Below are 22,524 nucleotides of genomic sequence, written 5' to 3' on the forward strand. Positions count from 1 at the left end.
ATGTTACTCTTGTTTGTCCCTGCTCCTCTCTCCCTGTCCCCTCTCATTTCTCCCTCCCCCCTTCCCCTCCCCTTTTCTCTCTTTATTGCTCTGATTTAGCTGCAGCCAAGGAAGTGGGTGACCCAGTCTAACTGAATTGAAAGGGAAGTTTTTCTAGCCTACCTCCTGCGATCTTGAACTTCTGGCTCAAGCAAGAACTGTGGGGTGACTGGAATTGGGAAAGGGTTTTCCTAAAGATATTAGCAACAGGAGCCTGTGCTGTCACCCGGTTCAGCGTGGTTCCGGAACCTTCAGGAACGATGCAGGCTTAGGGGCTGCACCTCTGCAGCTGTGTGGTTACTGAGGATGCCGCCGCCTACGGGGATACAAGAAGCAGGGACTTGGGATCTTGTCTTCTTCCCCTGCATCTCATGTGTATCCTCCGTTCTTGTCTTCGGTTTTGAAAGCCTCTTCCGACGTGCTCTTGTTTTAGTTTCCAGGACTTTGATATCCAGGGGTCCAGAAGGTGCACTTTGGACTGGCTGACGATAGAAACCTACAAGAACATTGAGAGTTACAGAGCTTGCGGGTCCACGGTGCCCCCTCCTTTCATCTCCTCACGGGACCATGTCTGGATCCGGTTCCATTCGGACGACAGCGTGTCCAGGAAAGGCTTCAGACTGGCGTACTTTTCAGGTGTGTTTTTGAAAAGAAAAATGCCGAACCACATTTTGTGGTATTAAGTGCCCAGTCACTTTTAGTTCGTTTTCTGAACAGGGTCCCCTTAATCATGGCTCAGCCCTCGAGGCGGCCGAGGTTGAAGATGAGAAGCTAAAGTCAGCTGCCTTAAAACTGAGTATCCAGTTTGATGTTCACATCACCGCAATGAAATGATTCATTGCATAAACCGAGGTCTGTCTTTTAAAACATCTTAAATACATTTGTTTTGAAAGTAGGATTGTCTCAAGACTCTCACCCATATCTCGAAGACTACATTAGAGTATAATTTTTAGAGTGGGCATTACCGTTTTCATTGCATCTTAAGCAAAAGCCGGAACCCATCCCACCAGGTTTGCAGCCTCGGACTTTTTAATTTTCCTTTTCCTAGACCATTTCTAAACATGACCGAGTCATGCGCATGCGGGAAACTTAGAGCACTGGGCGGCGCCTTTTTCTTATCGCCACCACAGTCTGTACTAAGCCTGAAGTATGTCTGCCACCTCCTTACCCATAAGTAAGTTGTTAGTGGACAGGCAGCAACCAGCCAACTTGTCACTTCGGGGGCTGTAGGAATCTGCTAGGGTCTGGTTCGTCTGTGGTGCTCTTGTGGAATATTTGACACGGTAGACTGAAATAATTAGAATTCCCTAAACACGTTCCCCCCTCCTTCATGAACAATTCTACCCAGACTTTTGCCCTCCCGGAAGCAGCCATACCTGTTAACAGACACTTCCTAAAGTCATTCCGTGAACTCTGGAATTGCATTAAAAATAAAGCATAAAATGGAAGTATTTCATCATGCTTACACCAGGCTGAAGCAACTTAAAGTTAAGATGACAGTTTACCGAAAGCAGATCTGACTACACTGCACCGCCCTGCCGTGTGTGTGTGTGTGTGTGTGTGTGTGTGTGTGTGTGTGTGTGTGTGTACAGAGACTAGAAAATGGGAGAAGGTGAAAACATACTTGCAAAGTGTTCGCCTGCATGATTCTCCTTCCTTTAAACACGTCTCCTGTTTTAGTTATGCTTATGAGATGTTAACTTCCTGGGAGGTACATCCTTTGGCTCACCTGTCTTAAGTCATTTCGCTAAATGTTCTGCAACGAAAGAGCTATCTACAAAATAGCTCCGATGACGCTTTGGTGTCTTCAGGCAAAAGTTGCCAGGAGCTTTGCGGGCAAGGAGTTGAACATTTGATAAATGGAGTATGTAAATGCCGGTGCTAATTCCTCACTAGAATTCAACATACTTTTAACAGGGTTTTACAAAAAGCCTCGCCACTTATTAGAAGAAGAAGAAGAAAAAAAAACTATATGCGCCCCCTGCCTTTCGCAGTGTGCCTGTGTCTCATCTTTTCTCTTCCGTCTCCATCCCCTCTTCCCCACATCCTCCCAGGGAAATCCGAGGAGCCAAACTGCGCCTGCGACCAGTTCCGTTGCGGGAACGGGAAGTGCATTCCAGAAGCCTGGCAGTGCAACAGCATGGATGAGTGTGGGGACGGCTCGGACGAGCAGGTGTGCGCCAAGGACAAGGCCAGCCCTGCTGCCCCGCCACGGCCGCCCCCGCGCGCCCCCGCCCCCGCCCCGCCGTCCCCGCCGCCGCCGCCTCGCAGCCCTGCGCCTACAACCAGTTCCAGTGCCTGTCACGCTTCACCAAAGTCTACACCTGCCTCCCGGAGTCCCTAAAATGCGACGGCAACATCGACTGCCTGGACCTGGGGGACGAGATGGACTGCGACGTGCCGACGTGCGGGCAGTGGCTCAAGTACTTCTACGGCACCTTCAGCTCGCCCAACTACCCGGACTTCTACCCTCCCGGGAGCAACTGCACCTGGCTCATCGACACCGGCGACCACCGCAAGGTCATCCTGCGCTTCACCGACTTCAAGCTGGACGGCACCGGCTACGGCGACTACGTGAAGGTCTACGACGGGCTGGAGGAGAGCCCGCGGAGGCTGCTGCGCGTGCTGACCGCGCTGGACGCGCGCGCCCCGCTCACCGTGGTCTCCTCCTCCGGGCAGATCCGCGTGCACTTCTGCGCCGACAAAGTCAACGCCGCCCGGGGCTTCAACGCCACCTACCAGGTGGACGGCTTCTGCCTGCCCTGGGAGATCCCCTGCGGGGGCAACTGGGGGTGCTACACGGAGCAGCAGCGCTGCGACGGCTACTGGCACTGCCCCAACGGGAGGGACGAGGCCAACTGCACCGCGTGCCAGAGGGAGGAGTTCCCGTGCTCCCGCAACGGCGTCTGTTACCCCCGCTCGGACCGCTGCAACTACCAGAACCACTGCCCCAACGGGTCCGACGAGAAGAACTGCTTCTTCTGCCAGCCGGGCAACTTCCACTGTAAGAACAACCGCTGCGTGTTCGAGAGCTGGGTGTGTGACTCCCAGGACGACTGCGGGGACGGCAGCGACGAGGAGAACTGCCCGGTCATCGTGCCCACCCGAGTCATCACGGCGGCCGTCATAGGGAGCCTCATCTGCGGCCTGCTGCTCGTCATCGCCCTGGGTTGCACTTGCAAGCTGTACTCACTGAGGATGTTCGAACGCAGGTCAGTGTCAAGACAGACTTCTTTCGGTTTGCCACGTCTGCAATAAACACACGGTCCCCGTCCCCCAAGCCCCGGGGGTCAGGGGTAGCTGGGTTGGTAAAATGCTTGCCACACAAACAGGGCCTGAATGTGATGGCCAGTACTCACACATGTCATCACGGTGCTCACACATACATAGAACTACACACACACACACACACACACACACACACACACACACACACACAGTAATAGAGGCATGAGGACCCCTGGGGTTCACCGACCCCCACCCAGCCTGGTCTAATCAGCAAACCCCAGGTTGCATTCAGTGAGAGACCTTGTCTCTATCAACACCGTGGGTGGCTACTGGACACCCAAGGTTGACCTCCGGCCTCCCCATGCACACAGGGACTCACACTCACGCACACAGGCATGTACTAAAAAGAGAAAAGTTTCACAAGTGTGTGGCCCAAGTGTTTGCCGTAAGACCTCTCAATGTGGTTTGGAGATGTGTAGATGTCTAGGATATATGAAACTAAGAAGAAAAGCCGACTAGTCAAAGGTAAACATAGTACAAAAGCATTATTTGGCTTTATAAGAACTGAGATAAGAAATAGATTTGCCAGGTCACCGTCTTGAGGGGATTTTTGCCAACTGTTATTCTCAGTTACAGTTTTATCTTGTTTTTATAAATATTCAATAATTCTGAATATCATAGAGCCTTCAGTGTTTATAGTTTCCTACACGTGAGAAGAAAATAAATGAACCGTCGTTTCCCAAGCAGGCTCACACTAAGGAGGGAACTGGTGGGCGGGGTAAATGCCAGCAGTGAGCCATAAGCGGTCTGTGAAACAGTGGTGTGAAGGCCCTCATGGTGCCTGTAGAAGTCCTCAATCCAAAGGCGCCTTTTGAAATAGGTGAGTAGAAGGTAGAGAAGAAACTCATTTGGTCTGGAGCCTTGTGGAAACACACGAAGGACCAATAGCACACGAGAGTGGAGCTCAAGGCCTGGCCATGCGCAGTTGGGTGAGAGACAGGTTCTTGGTTTAGCCAGGAGGAGGATGGACCACAGGGAAATCAGCTCCCCGTGTGGTATAAGATAAATGGAGAGAAGTTAATGGCAGACACTCCTTCCAAGAGGCCGCTGAGGGGATAGCTGCCTTCTGTCCTAACAGTTACAAATTACCAATTAACAAAGAACATGCCAAACCCTAAAGATCACAGATGGTGCACAGATGCACCGGGCGGTAAGAGCCGTTGCTATGTCTCTTCTCTGAGCAACTTTACCATGCTACAGCAAAACAACAACAAAAAAACACGATGGCCAGTCAGGTCTCCAGTCCCGTCCAGCTCCTGCAAGGAGCATACTTGGAGGCTCATTTCACTCTGACATGATGGATAAAGTGTCTTCTGAGGCCTTTCAACAAGCGTCTCCTGAAGTCTAGGGCCTTTGGGTTTTAAAATCTGTTATTTTATCGTGTGCCTTTTACAGAGATGTAGTGATCTAGGTTCATGGCTGCCTGGCCAAGACTGGAGCATCCCCAGAGTAGGATGGTACAGTTGAGTTGGTTGGTTGAAAGACTCCACTGGCCTTCAGTACTGATGGTGGAACACGGCCCTTGCCGCCTTCTGACCCTTTCATTCCTGTTTACAAAGGTCGTTCGAGACCCAGCTGTCTCGAGTGGAAGCCGAACTGCTCAGAAGAGAGGCCCCTCCCTCGTATGGACAATTGATTGCTCAGGGCTTAATCCCACCCGTGGAAGATTTTCCAGTTTGTTCACCTAATCAGGTATAAGGCAGATTTTAACCGGGTTCATCGTCTTTTAAAGTGTGTATGTAGTAAAGCAGATACTAATTATCCGGACAATTAAAAATATGCATTTCATTATATTATAAACAGAATCTATAAAATTTTGATTTTTATGATTATAATATGATTGCTATTAGACATTTTGCTTTTTATGATAAGTGAGTGCACTGAAATTTAAAAACTTGGACCAGTTTTCTGATTGAACCGAACACTTAGAGATTTAAAAACGAATACTAAAATTAATGTGCTCACCATGTCACTTAACCAGTTTTAAGTAAAAGTAATTGAAGGGAAGTTATTTGCCCCCTCATTTGAAGGAGAATTTCAAGCTGGGTTTTACAGTGTCCAAGAATTTGGTCCACTCTACTTCTTTGGGTTGTAACGTATGTCTCTTAATTCTTCAAATTTCTCAGTAAGTTTTTTTTAAAACTTTACACGGTATAAAAATATACCAAGGTTCATTTTAGTCAGAAGGATTTAAATGCATGTAGATTTTAAGTGTATTCACAAATGTTTATAGAAATGATTCTCCGAATTAGAACTGAAAAAAAATGAATATTTTCTCAGTGACTTAACTCTTTAAAAATAGAACACCATTTCACTGCTGGCACATGTCACCTTATTAAAGTGTTTAGCAAATCCTTGGTAAGTATTTGTAGGTTTTGAACATTTTTTCCAGGAGTGCTTTATATTTAGAATCTATCCTGGTCAAATTTTGGGTGTAAAACAGAAAAAAAAATAAATTATAGTTTCTTTATATTCTTGGCCCTGCCACAATCAGAGTGTCTTTGAAGGTAGGTGACAGACCATAGTTGACTCAGCCCACCAGCTCCCATCACCCTCCGACCCACTGTGCTCTGTGAAGCTAGTAGGACCACAGACCCATTGACTGCTCAAGCCTGGGACCATTTGCAAGTTCAGGGGACTCCCCAGCTAGGGCCCCCCTACCGGGTTTCCTAGCTCACTAAAAAGCTTTGAAGGGCTCCCTGGGAGCTGTTTGCCCGTGGTGGCTTTCTATTACTGTGAGTGGCTACAGATGAAATGACTGAGGAAAGGTGTGCGGGGCAGAGAGTCCAGGCAACCCGGTGGACCTAGCATTGCTCTGTTTACACCTGTGCGGCAATATTCCAGAGCTGCTACCTACCAAGGACACACACCTGAGCCCCCATCCAGACTCCCATAGTCATGGTTAATTGTATGTGGCTAATGGAAGTCTGTACCCTCCTGAAACTGTCCCCTAACTCAACAGAGCCCCACCCTAAGTCACAGCATTGAGCTGCCTGCCAGTCCCCGGGGAGATGATGGCCTTTTTCTATCAGCTGTGATACTTGAGAAGACAAGGTCAGACAGAGGCTGTGGGAAGGCTGGGTTCTATATTGTTCCATTCTACAGAGCTAGAAGTTATCCTCATGAGGGAATTCTCTTTAAACAGCACTGAACAGTAAACTAGACTCTGTGTTAATGAGACCAAAATCTCAAGTTTGAAACTTCTGGCAACAAATGATCATCTTTCCACAGTTTTTTAAAGAAAATAATTGTGTAATTTGCCATCCAGTATAAATAAGAAATGTTTCTGGGGAGGTTTTGCTGCTTCACAAGTTAAACTGTAGGCAGTCATCCACCAAACATCCACGATAGTTCCCTTGTAGAATCTAATGTTAAATTGTCCACCTTTATGAGCAGGCTTTGAACTGGGTAGAGAATGCCTTCTGGTTGTGGCCGCCTGTAATGATAGCATTGGTATAAAGTGTGCGGAGGGTCTGCCAGCCTCTGCTCACTGCTGTGTGGTGTAACCTGTGCTCACTTGACCGTGGCTTGAATACTAGGTGCTCAGGACGAGGTCTGTGGAGAGGTTCTTTCTTAACTTGAACTACTATTGATTTTTAATTTTGTAGTTAGATATTTCTTAATTGGTGAAAAAAAAAAAAAAACTCACACATTTTGTACTGCAAGTCCATGTGTGCAGATAGCCAAATTTCTTAGTGGTCGTGTGTATTTCCTAAAGCTAGACTAGGAAATGCTCCTCAGTGGTGGTGTGTGTTTTCCTAAAGCTAGACTAGGAAATGCTCCTCAGTGGTGGTGTGTGTTTTCCTAAAGCTATTTTACGAAATGCTCCTGCAGTTGTGGCCTCTTGGTTTTTGCTGAATTGTTTTCAGACTGTGCAGGAATAACTATAGGACCGTGACAAACGGATGGAGAGCCTGAGCTAGCATGCCTATCTTCCCTGTTTGCATCCCTTTTGTTTCTGTGAGAGGAAGAGCCAGAAGCTGGGCCTTGGCAGAGAGGTCAGCCAGCCTTCAATGAGACAACATAGAATTTTAAATGCTCAATCCAGGTTCATGAAAGCTGTGTTTGTTCCAGCTCTGTAACCACTAGGTGGAGCTTAAAGACTATTTAAATGCTGCACATTTTAAAACAATCTAACACTTTGAACCAGAACAAAAGAATTTTTCTTTTAATTACATTTATTCACTATTGTGTTTGGAAGAGGGGGCCTGCTTGCTATGGTACCACCTGTGGAGGTCAGAGGACAACTTAGATGAGTCTAGTCAGCTCTAGGTATCCAACTTGGGCAGCCAGGCTTGGAGGCTCCTGCATTCACCTGCTGAGCCATCTCGCTGGCCCCTAGGTCTTCTTTTCGTTGAGCAAGATACTTTTATTATGTGCTAATGAATCTGTGAAGCATTCCACATTCTAAAGTCTATAATTTTTTTAAATTATCAGTTTTTAAAGACTAATGTGGTTTATGTTTAACCCTAAACTGAAACTAAAAGCTTAATTCTTAAAATTGAGAAGGAATCCCAATGTATACTTTTGATTTCTACTGTGTAGTGTGTTCTGTCCTTTATTTGCAACAGTAAAGCTGAATTCTCAGTACTCATTCACTCGACCCTGCCTGGAAGACCAGCTCTGAAATGCAATTCCCACATTGACAGGACAGTCCAGCCTTGTAAATCAAGGCTGGTTTGTTTTTGTGTTTGTTTTTTTAAGAGGATAAAGGATCAAAAATATAAACCATATTGGGTCACTCAGCGAAGGACGGTGGGGGTTTGTTGATCTTCCTGGTTGTAAATTTATCTGTTTTCTAAACTTGGCACAGTTTTAGGATTGGATTATTATTGAGGTTTGAAATAAAATAGCTGTTGTAGTTGGCATAACTACCTGTCAGTCCTGCCCACTTGTCCGGTCTGTACCTGAGAGGAAGAGTATGGATGAGGAAAGAATCAGGCTAGAGACAGAAGACTTAGAGTTGGGAGGGCATCTCAGTGAACCCTGGGATCCACCTTAACTTTACTGCTCAAAATTCTTATATATCGCAACCAAAAGAAGGGGGAAAGGCAGAAGACTTTACCATGATCCAAGGAACAAACAGACTTAATTACTTCCTTAATTCTCCAAACATTTAGTGAGCACGCCTTAGATCAAACCTCTTCTTATCTGGACTTGAGGGTTAAGACTTGATCTAGTAACCTTAGATCAAGTATTCTGTCATCAAGGCAGAACACCCACACCTTAGACCAGACACCCTCCAGTATAGCCACGCCTTAGACCCTTGCTCTTAGGCCTTTGACCTTGAAAGAGCAAGGATAGTTTTGAACTCTCTGACCTTACGTCAAGATGGAACGGATCCACTCCTATGGACCCCGACAACCCACACTGAGAAGCTGAGGTTTTAAATTAGGTTAGATTCTCTGGGGTGGACCCGGGAGGAGCAGAGGGGATTTACTTCATCCTGCTGCAAGTGACAGTGAGTCAGAGAAGGTTCTTCATGGTGACACTCGGTCACTAATGGTCTCATTCCTCTCCCACCCCCCAACTTCTGCAGGCTTCGGTTTTGGAGAACCTGAGGCTCGCCGTGCGCTCTCAGCTGGGATTTACTTCCATCAGGCTCCCGATGACGGGCAGATCCAGCAGCATTTGGAACCGGATTTTTAATTTCGCAAGATCGCGCCACTCGGGGTCGTTGGCTTTGGTCTCGGCGGACGGAGACGAGGTCGTCCCGAGTCAGACCAGCGGCAGGGAAACGGAAAGGAGTCGCCTTCACCGAGGCTTGTTCTCCGTGGAGTCCGACGACACCGACACGGAAACGGAGAGGAGGGATACGGCGGGAGCGGCTGGTGGGGTGGCGGCGCCTCTGCCCCAGAAGGTCCCCCCCACCGCAGCCGTGGAAGCCACCGTGGGCACAGGTGGGAACCCCTCGGCGGCCTCGGTTGCGGCGGTGACAGCGGCGGCGCAGAGCACCCGAGGTGGCGGCCACGCGGATGGCAGGGAGGGGCAGCCCGGGGCCGATGCCCCGAGTGTGAGCCCCGCGCGCCACCAGCTCAGCAGCGCGTTAAGTCGCATGACTCAGGGCCTGCGCTGGGTGCGGCTCACACTAGGTCGGGCGAGCGCCACCCATCAGAACCAGAGCCCCCTGAGACAGCTCGATAACGGGGTGAGCAGTGGACGAGAGGACGACGACGACGTCGAGATGCTAATCCCGGTTTCCGACGGAGCTTCAGACATTGACGCCAGTGACTGCTCCCGGCCCCTGCTCGACCTGGCCTCAGACCAAGGGCAGGGGTTTAGACAGCCCTACTGTGCCGCGAACCCCGCGGGCAGAGCCGGTAACCGCGACGGCCCCTGCCCGCGCTGTGGCATGGTGCACACCGCGCAGATACCGGACACTTGCTTAGAGGCGGCGGCGGCCAAAAACGAAACGAGTGACGACGAGGCTTTGCTACTGTGTTAGGATGGGATCCCCAGAGAGACTGTGCAAAGCTGGAGCAATATCCATCCATTGTTTTCTAACTTCACAATTAAACTAGTTTTAGTTTAAAAGCGAAAAGATGCAGGGTGATTTTTTTTAATTATTATTATATTATTATATGTTAGCCTGCATGGTTACGTTAAACAACGCGTGACTCTCTACGAGCTAGAGTTCACTGGGTTAGCAATTGAAAATGCATTATGTGTTTGTTTTCTTCAATCATGCTCTTCCGTTTGTCTTATATTTTGTTTTAAATCCTGGTACTTTAGTTTAATAGTGAGATATGGCTGCTTTAATTCATTGTCATTTTTATCTATCTTACGTTAAAAGGTTTGTTCTGTTTAATAGAATCTTCCATGCTCTTTGACATCATGTAATTTATTATACTAGATGCTAAGGTTGTTAATGTACAAAAAACGAGAAAGGAAACAAACCCACATAATCACCTCTTTATTTGCATAACATTGTCTGCTGCTGGATGGACCTGTCAAAGGGAAGAGAATTCCCGCTCACATTTAACACACAATGATATAAAACTGACGTAGAGTTAGATACATTGCTGTCAGAAAACAAACTTTTCTAGATTTTTCTAATGCTGACTTTAATACTCTAATATGGTACAGACCAAATGGTAAAATCCCAAGACATTTCTGTTTTCATCTCCATTTAGGGACAGAATTAAGCGGACGAAGATACTCTACTATGCATTAAATTTTGAACTTTATAAAACATGTACAGAAGTTGTACATGCTAAGTTCCACCTGGTAATGTCTTTCTCCAGTACAGGGGTTTGCCTGAGTTGGACCCTAAAGGGTTTGCACTAAAGTCCTGCCAAGGTCTCACACGAGTCTAGCTTGCTGGCATTATCCCTATAGATGCTAGCATTTGCTACCACAGTGACTATGTATTTCCATAGCTTTGGGGGTGCGGGACCATTTTTATTACAACTTGAACTTGCTTTGCCGGTTTCATATTTATTTGTTGTATTTAAAAACTGCATTATGGTAAGAGTGATTTTTTTCCAGTATATTTTATATACTTGGGGTACAGGGGGGGAGAGTCACCGCTATAATCTTGAAAAGCAAATTAAGAATTTGTTCCAATTGCCCCCCCCACTTTAAGTAGAGTGAATTACAAAACCCCATTATTTTTTTTTTAGTGTCAATTCTTGTTTATTTATTCTTTAGCTGTCTGTGTTAGGAGCTCAATGATTGGGTATGAAGATGTGTTTGTATGTGGTTATTGCTATTTATTACATTTTGAATACTTTGCTGAATGTCATTTTCAAGCATGTTTGAGGTCTTGTGTATCTGTCCTGTATGCCGTCAGGGACACCTGACTAAAATGTTTTAATATGTATCAAAAATTAAAATAATTTTTTTTATTGCCTTGAGGTACTTTTTAAACCGACGTTGCTCTTTATTTTTGTCGACCTTCCTTTTGTACACCGATTCAGGCCGTATGTAATACAGCCGAAGCCATGGAAGAGGGTCGTTCCCGGAGCTTCGGTATTGAGTTTCATGCCAGTACTCCTGCAAAGGTCCCCTCTCCCTTTAAGAAAGCTGCCTTTTGCTTGATAAATGTCATCCAGTCTACCGATGTAGAAATTCAACACAGCAAATGAACCTTCTTTAGGTCCTAACAAGGCCACTAGCAGCTGGAACTTAGGGGTTGGTTTCCCAGTTTTCTTTTTGCTTCAGGTTTTGTTTTGTTTGTTTTGTGCTTCTGGGGATCACGCCCTGCCCACCATACTGGCAGATGCTTTAATTTATTTTTTAATTGACTTATACATAACTCCCTGGTTCAAGCAGTTAAAAAAAAAATTGAATTTCTCCTACCCCGACACACCTATCATTTAGTTCTATTTAAAAAGATACAAATAGTACCAGTTCCTTGTATACCTCTCCCAAAATATTACACGCTATACATACGGTGCCCCTCTGTGTATCGCTCTCCTAACAATCACAATGCAGACCGCCTTGTGCAGGCGTTCATGTACAAACACTTAGAGTTGGAGTGCACAAAGGTGCATGATTTTATTTGATTTTTTTTTTTTAACCTTTAAGTCGGTGAGCCATGCTAAATTTAGGGCTTCAAAACTGACCCCTCTCCCCCTGACCCAAGGCAACTGCCTACATTTCCCACAGCGGCTAGCCATCGTCCCTCAAACCAGTTTGTAACAGGACTTTTATAAAGAGCAGTTCCACACGGCACATTTCTAGAGTGTTCTCTCGGTTGGTCTGCCTGCCTTTCTGCACCAGTACTATTCTGACAACCGCCACTTTCAAACACAGTCACCCTCCTCCCTCTCCCTCCTCCTAAGATCACCTTTAGTAGCAGAAGTGTCAGAAAGGTTGACCGAGCTCCCTGGTTGTTCCTGGCTGTGGCAGTCACTGTCGTTTTTCTCTTTATTTTGTGCCCCGTGTGTGAGCCAGCAGCGCAGAACACCGTTTCTTCGAAAGAATTTTTTAAAAAAATCTTTAAAGTTTGAAAATTCCCTGTGTACAGTTTGGTTATCCTTTCTTGCTTATTTCCACTTGTTTCTTTTTACTTTTTTTTCCTAGATATTTTTAATTTTGTAAGTAACTGAAATTCAACATCACTGTTATTTATCTACATTAGAGCCTTCTAAAAAAATGGCAGCCACTTATTTAAGTCTTTCTGATGTATTTTGTGTTTTACTTTTCAGGAACATCTTGTTAAGAATTCTTTACGAATTTTATCAGGTTTTTGTTGCCATTACCAGTGACATAAACGCTGTAGCTGGTGTGAAAACTAAGTCCTAAAGAAGATTATGGAAATCATACGTAGGACATACGTTGGAAACCAAGAGAGGGGCTCATGATGTGAAGGAGTCCCACTAATGTTCTCTTTTAGGTGAATAATCACCCTCGATACATTTTTTTACCATAATCTGAAAAAAAAATTGCTCAATGAAAAGGCATTGTATAAATCCAGAATGTCACAATTTTACTGCATGAAACCAAACTTACAGATGTCCACAAAAGACTGTATCAGTCATAGCTGAGAAAGGACTAACAATTATGTATAGATGTAGGTACTCAAGTCCAGACACTTTTTTGATGACAAGAGCAAACCAAACACACGGGTGTCTGTGGCTGTGGTCTGGGTCAACCTGCCAAGAAGCCTACAAGAGGACAGAGCCATCTAGTGGTGGACATAGGCATTGCAGCTACTTTGCAAGGCATCTGGTCCAGGAACTTTTCAAACTCGACTTTGAAGTCAAAAGTGACAATTGAAACGTAAAAGACGCTAAAGCTGAGTTTTGAACTCCACAGAGCTTAAAATACACTTTTAATTACATCATTAATACAGACCAAACGACCCTCCACGGAGTCCCACTGCACCAAGGTATAAAGTTCGTCTTACACAACGCTCTGCAATAGACCTTTGTATCCCAAATGACGAATGGCACGGCTTCTGCTTGCCAGAACGTCACGGATCAGTGGCCCTGAATAGCTCGTAACTTAAAACATAGACAATTAGCTACAAACACATGCACAACATAGTCACCATGTTTGTTTACATTAATTCGCAAGAGTAATTTTATTCAAGCCAATATGTATTTAATGTGAATTAAGTGTCTAATGACATAACCCATTTCCCTCACTTTGTCTTCAGGCACAGGGTCATGCCTTGTCTGTCCAGGGCATGTGCCTCTTCTCTGATTGACACCCAGGTCACCAGTCTTACCAATGTTATTGTCTTTATAAAATATGGCTTTGTAACAGCTCTGAGGTGGAGCCTGCTTCCCTAACTCCAGCCAGAGACTCTCAGGGTCCCCTCTAAGTTGCAGTGAATTCTGCTTTGGCTTTAAGACCTCGACGCTAAGGGTTTTCATCTTTTTGTTTTTAATAGTGCCAATCATGAATATCTCTGGCTGGGCTGACCGGCTATCTCCAAACATACTGTGTAGCCAAAGATAACCTCATGAGGATAACCTGCAGCCTTTAGGAGTGCCCAGGTTGCAAGCATGTGTATCCACAACGTTTCTAAGTAGTGCACGGTAACCAAGCAACCTACTAACTGAGCTGCGTCCCTAACCTGGTTTACAGATGGTGACTTTGAAAACTAAACATAGAATCCTGGAAACTGTCATTGGAGTGTGGGGGTCACAGGATGGATGAGTTGAAGGTTCTCGAATGAAAGCCTTGCCTCCAGTAGCTGCTGCCTTGTGACCTGAAACAAAACATTTGACCTCAAAGGGGTCATGTGTTAAAGGACAACGGAGTACTTACCTCAACACTTGGTCAAGAGGAGTACTTAAAATTATGCGGGTGCCAAATCTAACCCACCACTGAACCCTACCTGCTGCTGGTACTCTCCCTCAAGGCAACTCTTTCTGGAGGAGTGCTTTCGGGATGAGGGCCTCCTGGGGTTGTACTGGCACAGTCTCAACAGCTCTAAAGAATCTGTGACCATTCTTGTCTGTCTTGCCCTTTATCCCTGAGCAGTGATTTAAAAAAAAAAAAAAAAAAAATGCCCCAGCTTCAGTGCAAGGATTTTAAAAGCAGTCCTGATTTCCTAGCCCAACTGCTGTAACAAAATACATGAGACTGGGTCATTCATAAATGACAAATTATATTTCTCTAAGTGCTAGAGGCTGGGAAATACATAGTCAAGGTGTCAGCTGTTCTCATGAGGGTGAAGGAACCAGCTCCCCATTTCGGCAGCCATGACAGTCTAACATGTGCTTGCCTGCCTTGCCTTGGTCACTAGGAGGTCAGATGCTGGCCTCGTGGCAAGGAACCAATCAGAAGTTAGCTGGTGGTGCTATGCTTTACGGCTCTGGGTGTGCTTTACAGACAAGTGCACAGCAATGACGCGCAGAGCATAGCAACCACCCTGGGAGGGCCTATGGGCCATAACAACCAGTTGACCAATCAACACAGGGCAAAAACTGCAAGCCTGGAGGCACACCAATCCTGAGCCTGTGCTTACCCCTAGACACTCCCCTTAACGCTGCCCTGTAAGATCTCTATGCAGTGGCTTCTTGCCATCTTTCCCCAGCAATCCGCCATGGCGGGTGGGTGAAAGGTCCTAGCTAACATGGAGTTAGCTCATTAAAGCTGCAATAAAGCCTCATGTTGTTTGCATCAAGCTTTCGACTCTGCCTGGTGATTAGGTCATCGTGGTCCTGGGCTGAGATCCTGGGGGCCTGAGCTTCCGGGGGTCTTTCAAGGGCAGATCCCAAAATGGTGTCTTGTTGCTCCAACCCCAGTAGTGACAAATGTATCCTCACATAAAGAAAGGGTCAGAAAGACAGAAGATCACCGCACCTCTTAATATTATTGTATGGATTGTCTAGATATAAATTAGAAAGTGACTTTTCTTGTTCTGCCCTGTGTCTCACAAGAAGCAGCCTCAGGAAGGGTTTATTCTGTCTTAAGGGGACAGAGTGTCATGGAGAAAGCATGGCACATCACACTGATCTGTAGTCATGAAGCAGAAACATGCAGGCAGGGGGGCCACTACCAAACCTCGAGGCACACCCCTAGTGAGCCTCGCTTTCTCTAAATTGAGGCTGCATCTGCTTAAAAAACGCTCTGGCCTTTAGTCCCAGCATTTGGGAGGCAGAGGCAGAGGATCTTTGTGAGTTCGAGACTAGCCTAGTCTATTAGAGCGTGTTCCAGGACAGCCTCCAAAGCCACAGAGAAACCCTGTCTCAAAAAACCACACACACACACACACACACACACACACAAAAAAAAAAAAAAAAAAAAAAAAAAAAAAAAAAAAAAAAGCTTCAGCCTTCTAAAACCACCATGAGCTGGAGACCAAATGTTCAAGCCAGGAGCCTGTGGCGGACACTTGATCTTCAGAACACAAGATGAAAATATTCAAGCCATGACACCTGTGGCCTGGTGCCTGGCATCACTGTAGTATTTACACACAGCTCCTTCCCAAGCCAAGCCCCTTGACCCAGAAGGAAGAACCAGAGATAAATAAGATGGTCCTGAGTCTAGAAAACAAACCCCTCCTAGTCGCCAGCTCACTGCTGCAGCCTTGGGGGAGTTTCTACTTGAAGGCTCTCCGGATGTAACAGAACAAACAAGAGCAGGCTGATAAACTTTTGTCGGCCTAACTATCCCTCTTCGAGTAGGAAGAATGGGACCCTGGAATGTCTAGCCCAAGCTCACATCTGTTCATGTCAGGGCCGGGGTTCAATTTCCAATTCCAGTTTCTCATTCATTCCCCTTCCATACCTCAGTTCCGCCTGGATCCCAAAATCCATCACCCATCCAGGCAGAAGCTCACTGTCAAGCCAGAAAGTTCTCTCCCACCACAGAGCCAGGGACCCGGAGTGTCAGCAGAAGCCAAGCTCCCAGACTGAGCATATTTATTTGTTTAGGCTGGGCCTCCACCCTGAAGTGCTGAGTGAGAATGATGTCTCCAGAGCTGCCACATTCTCCCAATTCCAGCAGCCAGCATCTTTCTCTAAACCTGCTCTTTCCCCCTCTACTGATGTCTGAGAATCTCAGCAAGTCATTTCCCCCCACCCCCGACATACCCACAAGCTCCTCTTCAGATAAAACTTGGAGTGAATTAAGCAGGGCGTTGGTGGCACATGCCTTTAATCCCAGCACTCCAGAGGCAGAGGCAGGCAGATCTCTGTGAGTTCAAGGCCAGCCTGGTCTACAGAGTGAGTTCCAGGACCTGCTCCATAGCTACTGAGAAAGCCTGTCTAAAAACAAAACAAAACAAAACAAAACAAACAAACAAACAAAAAAACACTCTAAGTTAATTCAATGTGGACAAGTTTGTTTTGTGCTGTGTCATGATATAAAGTGTCCAAGATAAAGAAACCTTTGAAATCATTCTTCCGGATGCTTTAGGAGAGAAGGACCTGCAGGAGGTACCTCCAATCTCAGTCTCCCAGGGGTATTGACTTGCACAGCTGGCAGGACTTTCTTTGTGTTTATAATTACCCCTTTCACCATCAGGCCAAGGTCTCTTGACAATAATTAAATAAGCTTTCTGAGGTTTTGGTGGTTCTTTTCCTCCCTGGCTTGACAGCCAAATGGCTTTTAACCATTTTGAGGGGTGGATATGCGGCCGATGCTTCAGGAAATTTGGCACAAGCGCGCCGGGAGGTCAGTCTCTCAGGTGACTGTAGACCACAACCAGCCTGCCTTGGTCAGCTCTCTCAGCTTCCCTCTGGCAGCCTCTTCCCTCCCTCCCCGCTTAGAGCCTGCCTCTGCTCAACCCCGTCCTCTCCTTAGCTTATCCATCTGGAGACCAGCATTCCAAACATGCCAGCACAGTCTGCCAATCACTGATGCCGAGGTGGCTTGCTCTTTTTTGTGAAGGGGGAGCCAGATCACGTATGTCGGTTCAGAGGTGTTACTGCTGCTGGTGCTGGGGACAACCTACACAGGTTCCTTCTGTCTTTTGGTGTAGACAGTGGTCACCAAGGAACCAAGTCGATTTCTATCTCTCACTAAAGTACCTTTCCTAGGAAGGCAAGCCCCTGCCTGCGGTCTTCAAATTCCAAGACCTCTCCCCTCTATTGACCCATAAACTCAGTGGACACCCAGACTCGGTGCAACAGGACGCCTGGGGCTATGCTCATGGCTTTGCCCCGGCCTGTGGCAGGTCAGCCCTCCCCTGGGGTGGAGCCACACCTGTGTCCAGCACTTAAACCTGCCTCCCAGCTGGAGCGGGAGTTTGGGCACAGTTCGTGGAGACCTCAAAGGAGAGACTCCTCCGGGCGGGTGGATAGATTCCCCAGCGCCCCTGGCCATGGCACCGCAGGGACGACTTCTCATCCGCGGGGGTCGCGTGGTCAATGATGACTTCTCCCAGGTGGCCGACGTGCTAGTGGAGGACGGCGTGGTGGTGGCGGTGGGACGGGACCTGCTGCCTCTCGGAGACGCGCCCCGGGGGCTGCGCATTCTGGACGCCACCGGCAAGCTGGTCCTGCCCGGAGGAATCGACACTCACACACACATGCAATTCCCATTCATGGGCTCTCAGTCAGTCGACGACTTCTACCAGGGCACCAAGGTACCCAACTCACAGGTCTATAATCTGGGGTCTCTAGCGGCCCCACCTCGCTCGTTCCTGCGCAGCGCTAGGGACTGGAGTGGAGTGAGAAACCGAGTTAGCCTTGGGCGCAAAGGGGCGCGCTTCTGGGGTGAAGATGCTGTACGTTGTGGTCTGCGGTGCAAACCGAGCATATGGCCCCTCTACTCCTTTTGGGTAACCTGGCACTCTGGAAGCCATCTGTTCCCTTGCCCTCTTTTCTCTAAGCGCCAACTCCAGGTGTCTGAAATCCCTCTTTGTCGTGATAGTCCATGGAGGTTTCCAAAGCTCCTACTGTCTGCATGATTGGCTTGCTTGTTTTTCCAAATAGGCCCTGCCAGCCTTTGCTCCCAGTTCTCCACTCCAGCCACCAACAAGTGAAAACCCCATTCGCCTAGAACGGTGGTTCTCAACCTTCCTAATACTACGACCCTTTAATACAGTTCCTCATGTTGTGGTGACCCCAACCATAAAAGTATTTTTGTTGCTACTTCATAGCTGTAATTTTGCTACTGTTATGAATGGTAATATAAATATCCGATATGCGTGATATCTGATTTGTGTCCCCTATGAAAGGGTCGTTGCCCCCCCCCCAAAAAAAGGAACGTGATCCATAGATTGAAGTTAATGTTGTAGCTTGGAGAGGCCGGGGTGGTTTGGAAGCCAGTAGTGTCTACACTGGACCCAGCCCAAAACTATAGAAGTAAGATCACCTGACCAGGATTTTAAAGATAGCATTCTAGGAGTGCTCTTCCAGCCTTCGCTCACACCAGGGTGACCTCTCCAGCCCCTTCCCCCACCCACTTGCTCCCTGCAACAGCTAAAGTGGACCCTTCCTGCTGAAGTACTTGCCCTTAGAGATGTAGGAAGCAGCCAAATCTTCCAGGAGAGGAAGGCTGGGGGTCTCTAAGGGAAGACCCAGATGCTCAAACCTGTGAATGGACCGGAAAGGTTTCCTGGGAGCTTCTGAGGCCAACATGGGCCTAGCAAGGTAAATTTGCAAGAATTGAAAATTGCATCTTCAGCGCTCGCCCACACCGTTTTTAAATCTTGCTTCTCAGCTACCTTGAGAGAAGTGGCTTCTTCCAAAGGGAAGACACACCGGTTTCCTCAAAGCCACCGTTCTTCACTGGAGTCCTCTCAGGGCTGTGTGTGAAAGTGTCAGCCACAGAAGCCCGGGACAGACCAACAGGCTCTCGGAGCAGCCTGAAAGCTTTTTTTTTTTTTTTTTTTTTTTTTTTTTTTATTTAATTTCCTAACCTGGTTTCTGACCCCTTTACCCCCATCCAACCTCCCCCGTGCTCCAAGACTACCCAGAACAGTTGCCAGAAAGGAGAAAGGTAGACATATTTGACACAGAGAGAGGGGTCCGGGCCAGTCTGCCTAATGCACCATTTGGACTGCTTCTTCTTAGTTACTTATTATCAATGTCTATCAACACGATAATAAATATCTTGTTTTGCAGGACAAGCTGTTGTCTCCTTTCAAAATTAGAGTACCCTATTATGACTCTCTTTTTCTCATTTTACAAAATGTCATGGACTCATTCTTATATTTGGAATGAATCTGTCAGCTATTGGAACAATTCATGATTATAGATAACTAGAATAGTAACAGATAAGTAGAAAGAAGAAAAATATCTCCAAGCCCCTTCTCAACACCCACCCTTGATTTGATCTATTCCCTTATGGGTTTTTTGTTGTTGTGGTGGTTGGTTTTTTGAGACAGGGTTTCTCTGTGTAGCTTTGGAGCCTGTCCTCTGTAGACCACGCTGGTCTCGAACTCACAGAGATCCACCTGCCTCTGCCTCTCGAGTGCTGGGAGGTGTGAGCCACCACCGCCTAGCTTTCCCTGTGCTTCTTGATACTGTAGATTCTTTTTTGTTTGTTTGTTTTGTTTTGTTTTGTTTTTTTGAGACAGGGTTTCTCTGTGTAATTTTGGAGCCTACCTGGCACTCGCTCTGTAGTCCAGGCTGGCCTCAAACTCACAGAGATTCACCTGCCTCTGCCTCTTAATTGCTGGGATTAAAGGCGTGTGCCACCAACGCCTGGCCATTCTGGAATTTTTATAGCAAAGAGAGATTCATAGTTCCTCCCTGAGAAGGTGTCTCCTTGCTGCATGTGATGGAATGCTGCCAGATATGAAGCAACTTACCCACCAGCTGACTCCAGATATTTCTACCTTTAAAGACTATCAAATGTTAAACAAAACATACTTCTCAAGGAACCCAGTTCTAAGCAGGCATTGATATGAGCAGAGAGAGAGCAAGGACAAAGGTTTTGTAAACACAGGAAGTCTACTAATGCCAAAGGGTACTCACAAAGGGTCTGAATTGCCCATGCTGACCTTAAAAATGGTTGATGGATTCCAGGTAACAGTTGAGAAAGGCCCAGAAAGAAACGGGGCTCCATGAGGGAACAGGTGAGGAAGGACCATATTCACACAAGCACTTGGGCGCAGGCTGGAGTTCTCAGAGGAGATGCCATGAGGTCCTTTTGTTTCCCCTCCTAGTCTCCACAACCGCTCTCAAGGTGGTGTAGATGAGCCCTTGGTTTGTGAAGTTAGGGACAAAGACATTTTGCAGAGTCTGAATGTGTTCCGTATTTCAGTGCCTGGAGAAACACCGCTTTAGTGCTGTTAACTGCCATTTATCCCACGAAGATGGCGCTGTATATCAACTGGGCTAAATTATGCGTTATCCTTTACAATCACAGGTGCCTCCATTTTTAACAGCTGAAAAAAGAACTGAGACAAGTGAGCTGCCTAAGGCCGCACAACCTCAGAAATGTCCAAGTTCATGGCTTTTCAAAATTCAGCCTAGCTTGACGCTCACCTCTAGGACTCTGCCCCTTTGGGCTCTGTGCTTCGGGGGGAAGCCTCCAATGTTCTGATCTATCAGAGTGGCCAATGCTGGATGAGAGAGTTGTGCGCAGATGTGTTAATGTGAGCTGCAGTCCTCAGAAATAAAGCAGAGTCATCCTGAAGAGCTACAGTTGCCCTGTTCTTCACCTCCCCGGTGCTGGAGGGAGTTCAAGGTATCAACATGAATACCTATTCTGATGAATACATATTCATTCGGAGGGCACCCGAATTGATAGGCACACCATCTTCCAGGACATAGAAAGGAGTAAGTGCCTTATGCACAGGAAGTCATAAAGTAAATATGATATATGATGCTTTCAGGAGATAGAACCAAAGGTTAGAGCAAAGCTGCTTGCTTTCTGCAGGCACAAGGATGATCAGTTATAATATTTGACGAATAGCAAGGATGCTGTTTGCGGTATTCTTTTTTTACTGATCACTTGACTGTGACGGGCCCCCGATTTAAAGAATGAAATACAGGCCAACTAAAGGTTCTGTGCTTTGTAACTCTAATTCATGTCAGCCATTGGTTTAAAGCCTGTAATGGATTTACTTAATTACAGGTAAGAGCTTTCTGGCTGATGTAACTAATGGAAAAGCCGTTCTGCTCCAAGGGCGTCCTCGTTCATTGTGTGGTCGCTGGGCACTAGATGTAGAGTGATCGTCCAAGAACCCAGTAGCCATGGAGAAGAATAATGTGGGTTTTTTTTTTTTTTAATTCAGTAGATGTTGTGAATTCGATAAACCTGAAGGAATTATATCTTGGCTGCTAACGACATTCTGCAAGTGTTCAAATATATGTATTTATGTTGAGACAAAGGCTCAGGTTGGGTGGTTGGATATGCATTCCAAAGCAAATAGACTAAGCAACTGGACCCAGTCTCCTGAGGAAAACATTCCAGCATGCCTTTTCTCTCTTTTTAAAATTTTTCTTCTGTTGTTTTCTTTTTCTTTTCTCCCTTCTTTTTTTAAAGGACAAAAAGTTCTGCTTTGCTTCAGAATGTCTTGGTGAAATGCCAGGACTATCACTTCCAAGGGGTGTGATTAAGCACTTTTGCAGTTGTATTTATAGAGTTTCCTCACCTTGTAGAAGAAACCTTGAAATCCCCTTTTCTATCAGTTGCCAGAACTCGACTTTGCTAAAGGGCTGGGTGGCTGACCCAGTGACCTCTGGAACATCACTTCCTGCCTTGGGGTTGTCAGCATTTGCTGGATAAATAATTCAATTAACAAAAACGGTTAAAAAGTCTTTTTTTAAAGCAATGTATACTCATCATCCAGCTCTTAGTAAGTTGCTGGAGATTTTATAGACACTCAATATGTATTAGTATAATAAACTGCACTTAAAATAAAAATGTGCAATAGAATAAAGACAGATAGTATTTAGGTGACCTTCAGTCTTAAGATTTTTCTACCATCTGTTCAGACTTTGCTTTATAGGGAGACATACAAGCATGTGTTTATTCTATGGACTACATGGAGTTAGCAGTGTTCATTAAATGCTCCCCTCTGTCCTTAAATGTCACAGGTGTATACAACCTTGTGGCCCATCATTCTTGGTCAGACTTGGTCCATTTTTTCTGCTTAGCCTCTGTATTTCCTGACTATCAAGGTGTGTTTCTACCAATCTGCAGATGTCACAGCTTGGAAGCCCCAGAAGCACCCCAAGGCCAGAGCATTGCAAACCAAATGTCCCCACCTTCCAGGGTTTTCTTTGTTTCTCCAGCTATTAATGGTTACACTGTCTTCTCCATGGAGGGTCCATAGTGATTTCTAGGGGTTTCATTGTTGTTGTTGTTTGCTAGTATATAACAGCTAATCAGATA

The 22,524-nt window shown here is 46.4% G+C and overlaps 2 protein-coding genes across 3 annotated transcripts in view; both read left to right on the plus strand.

The window, feature by feature from the left end:
* Positions 1 to 11,196, plus strand: part of LOC103161301 (low-density lipoprotein receptor-related protein 12) — a 63,713-nt gene extending 52,517 nt beyond the window's left edge. For both annotated transcript variants that reach the window (XM_027431465.2, XM_027431466.2), the window contains 5 exons: positions 473 to 675; positions 2,094 to 2,238; positions 2,289 to 3,251; positions 4,887 to 5,019; positions 8,867 to 11,196. In XM_027431465.2, coding sequence (XP_027287266.1) covers positions 473 to 675; positions 2,094 to 2,238; positions 2,289 to 3,251; positions 4,887 to 5,019; positions 8,867 to 9,772 — 2,350 coding nt within the window. In that variant the 3' untranslated portion in view covers positions 9,773 to 11,196. The remainder of the gene's footprint in view (positions 1 to 472; positions 676 to 2,093; positions 2,239 to 2,288; positions 3,252 to 4,886; positions 5,020 to 8,866) is intronic.
* A 6,358-nt stretch (positions 11,197 to 17,554) lies between these two features.
* Positions 17,555 to 22,524, plus strand: part of Dpys (dihydropyrimidinase) — a 72,358-nt gene continuing 67,388 nt past the window's right edge. Inside the window, exon 1 of the mRNA XM_035449661.1 lies at positions 17,555 to 17,818. Coding sequence (XP_035305552.1) covers positions 17,555 to 17,818 — 264 coding nt within the window. The remainder of the gene's footprint in view (positions 17,819 to 22,524) is intronic.

Source organism: Cricetulus griseus, chromosome 10 (genome assembly GCF_003668045.3).
Source record: "Cricetulus griseus strain 17A/GY chromosome 10, alternate assembly CriGri-PICRH-1.0, whole genome shotgun sequence".
NCBI classification, from domain to species: domain Eukaryota; kingdom Metazoa; phylum Chordata; class Mammalia; order Rodentia; family Cricetidae; genus Cricetulus; species Cricetulus griseus.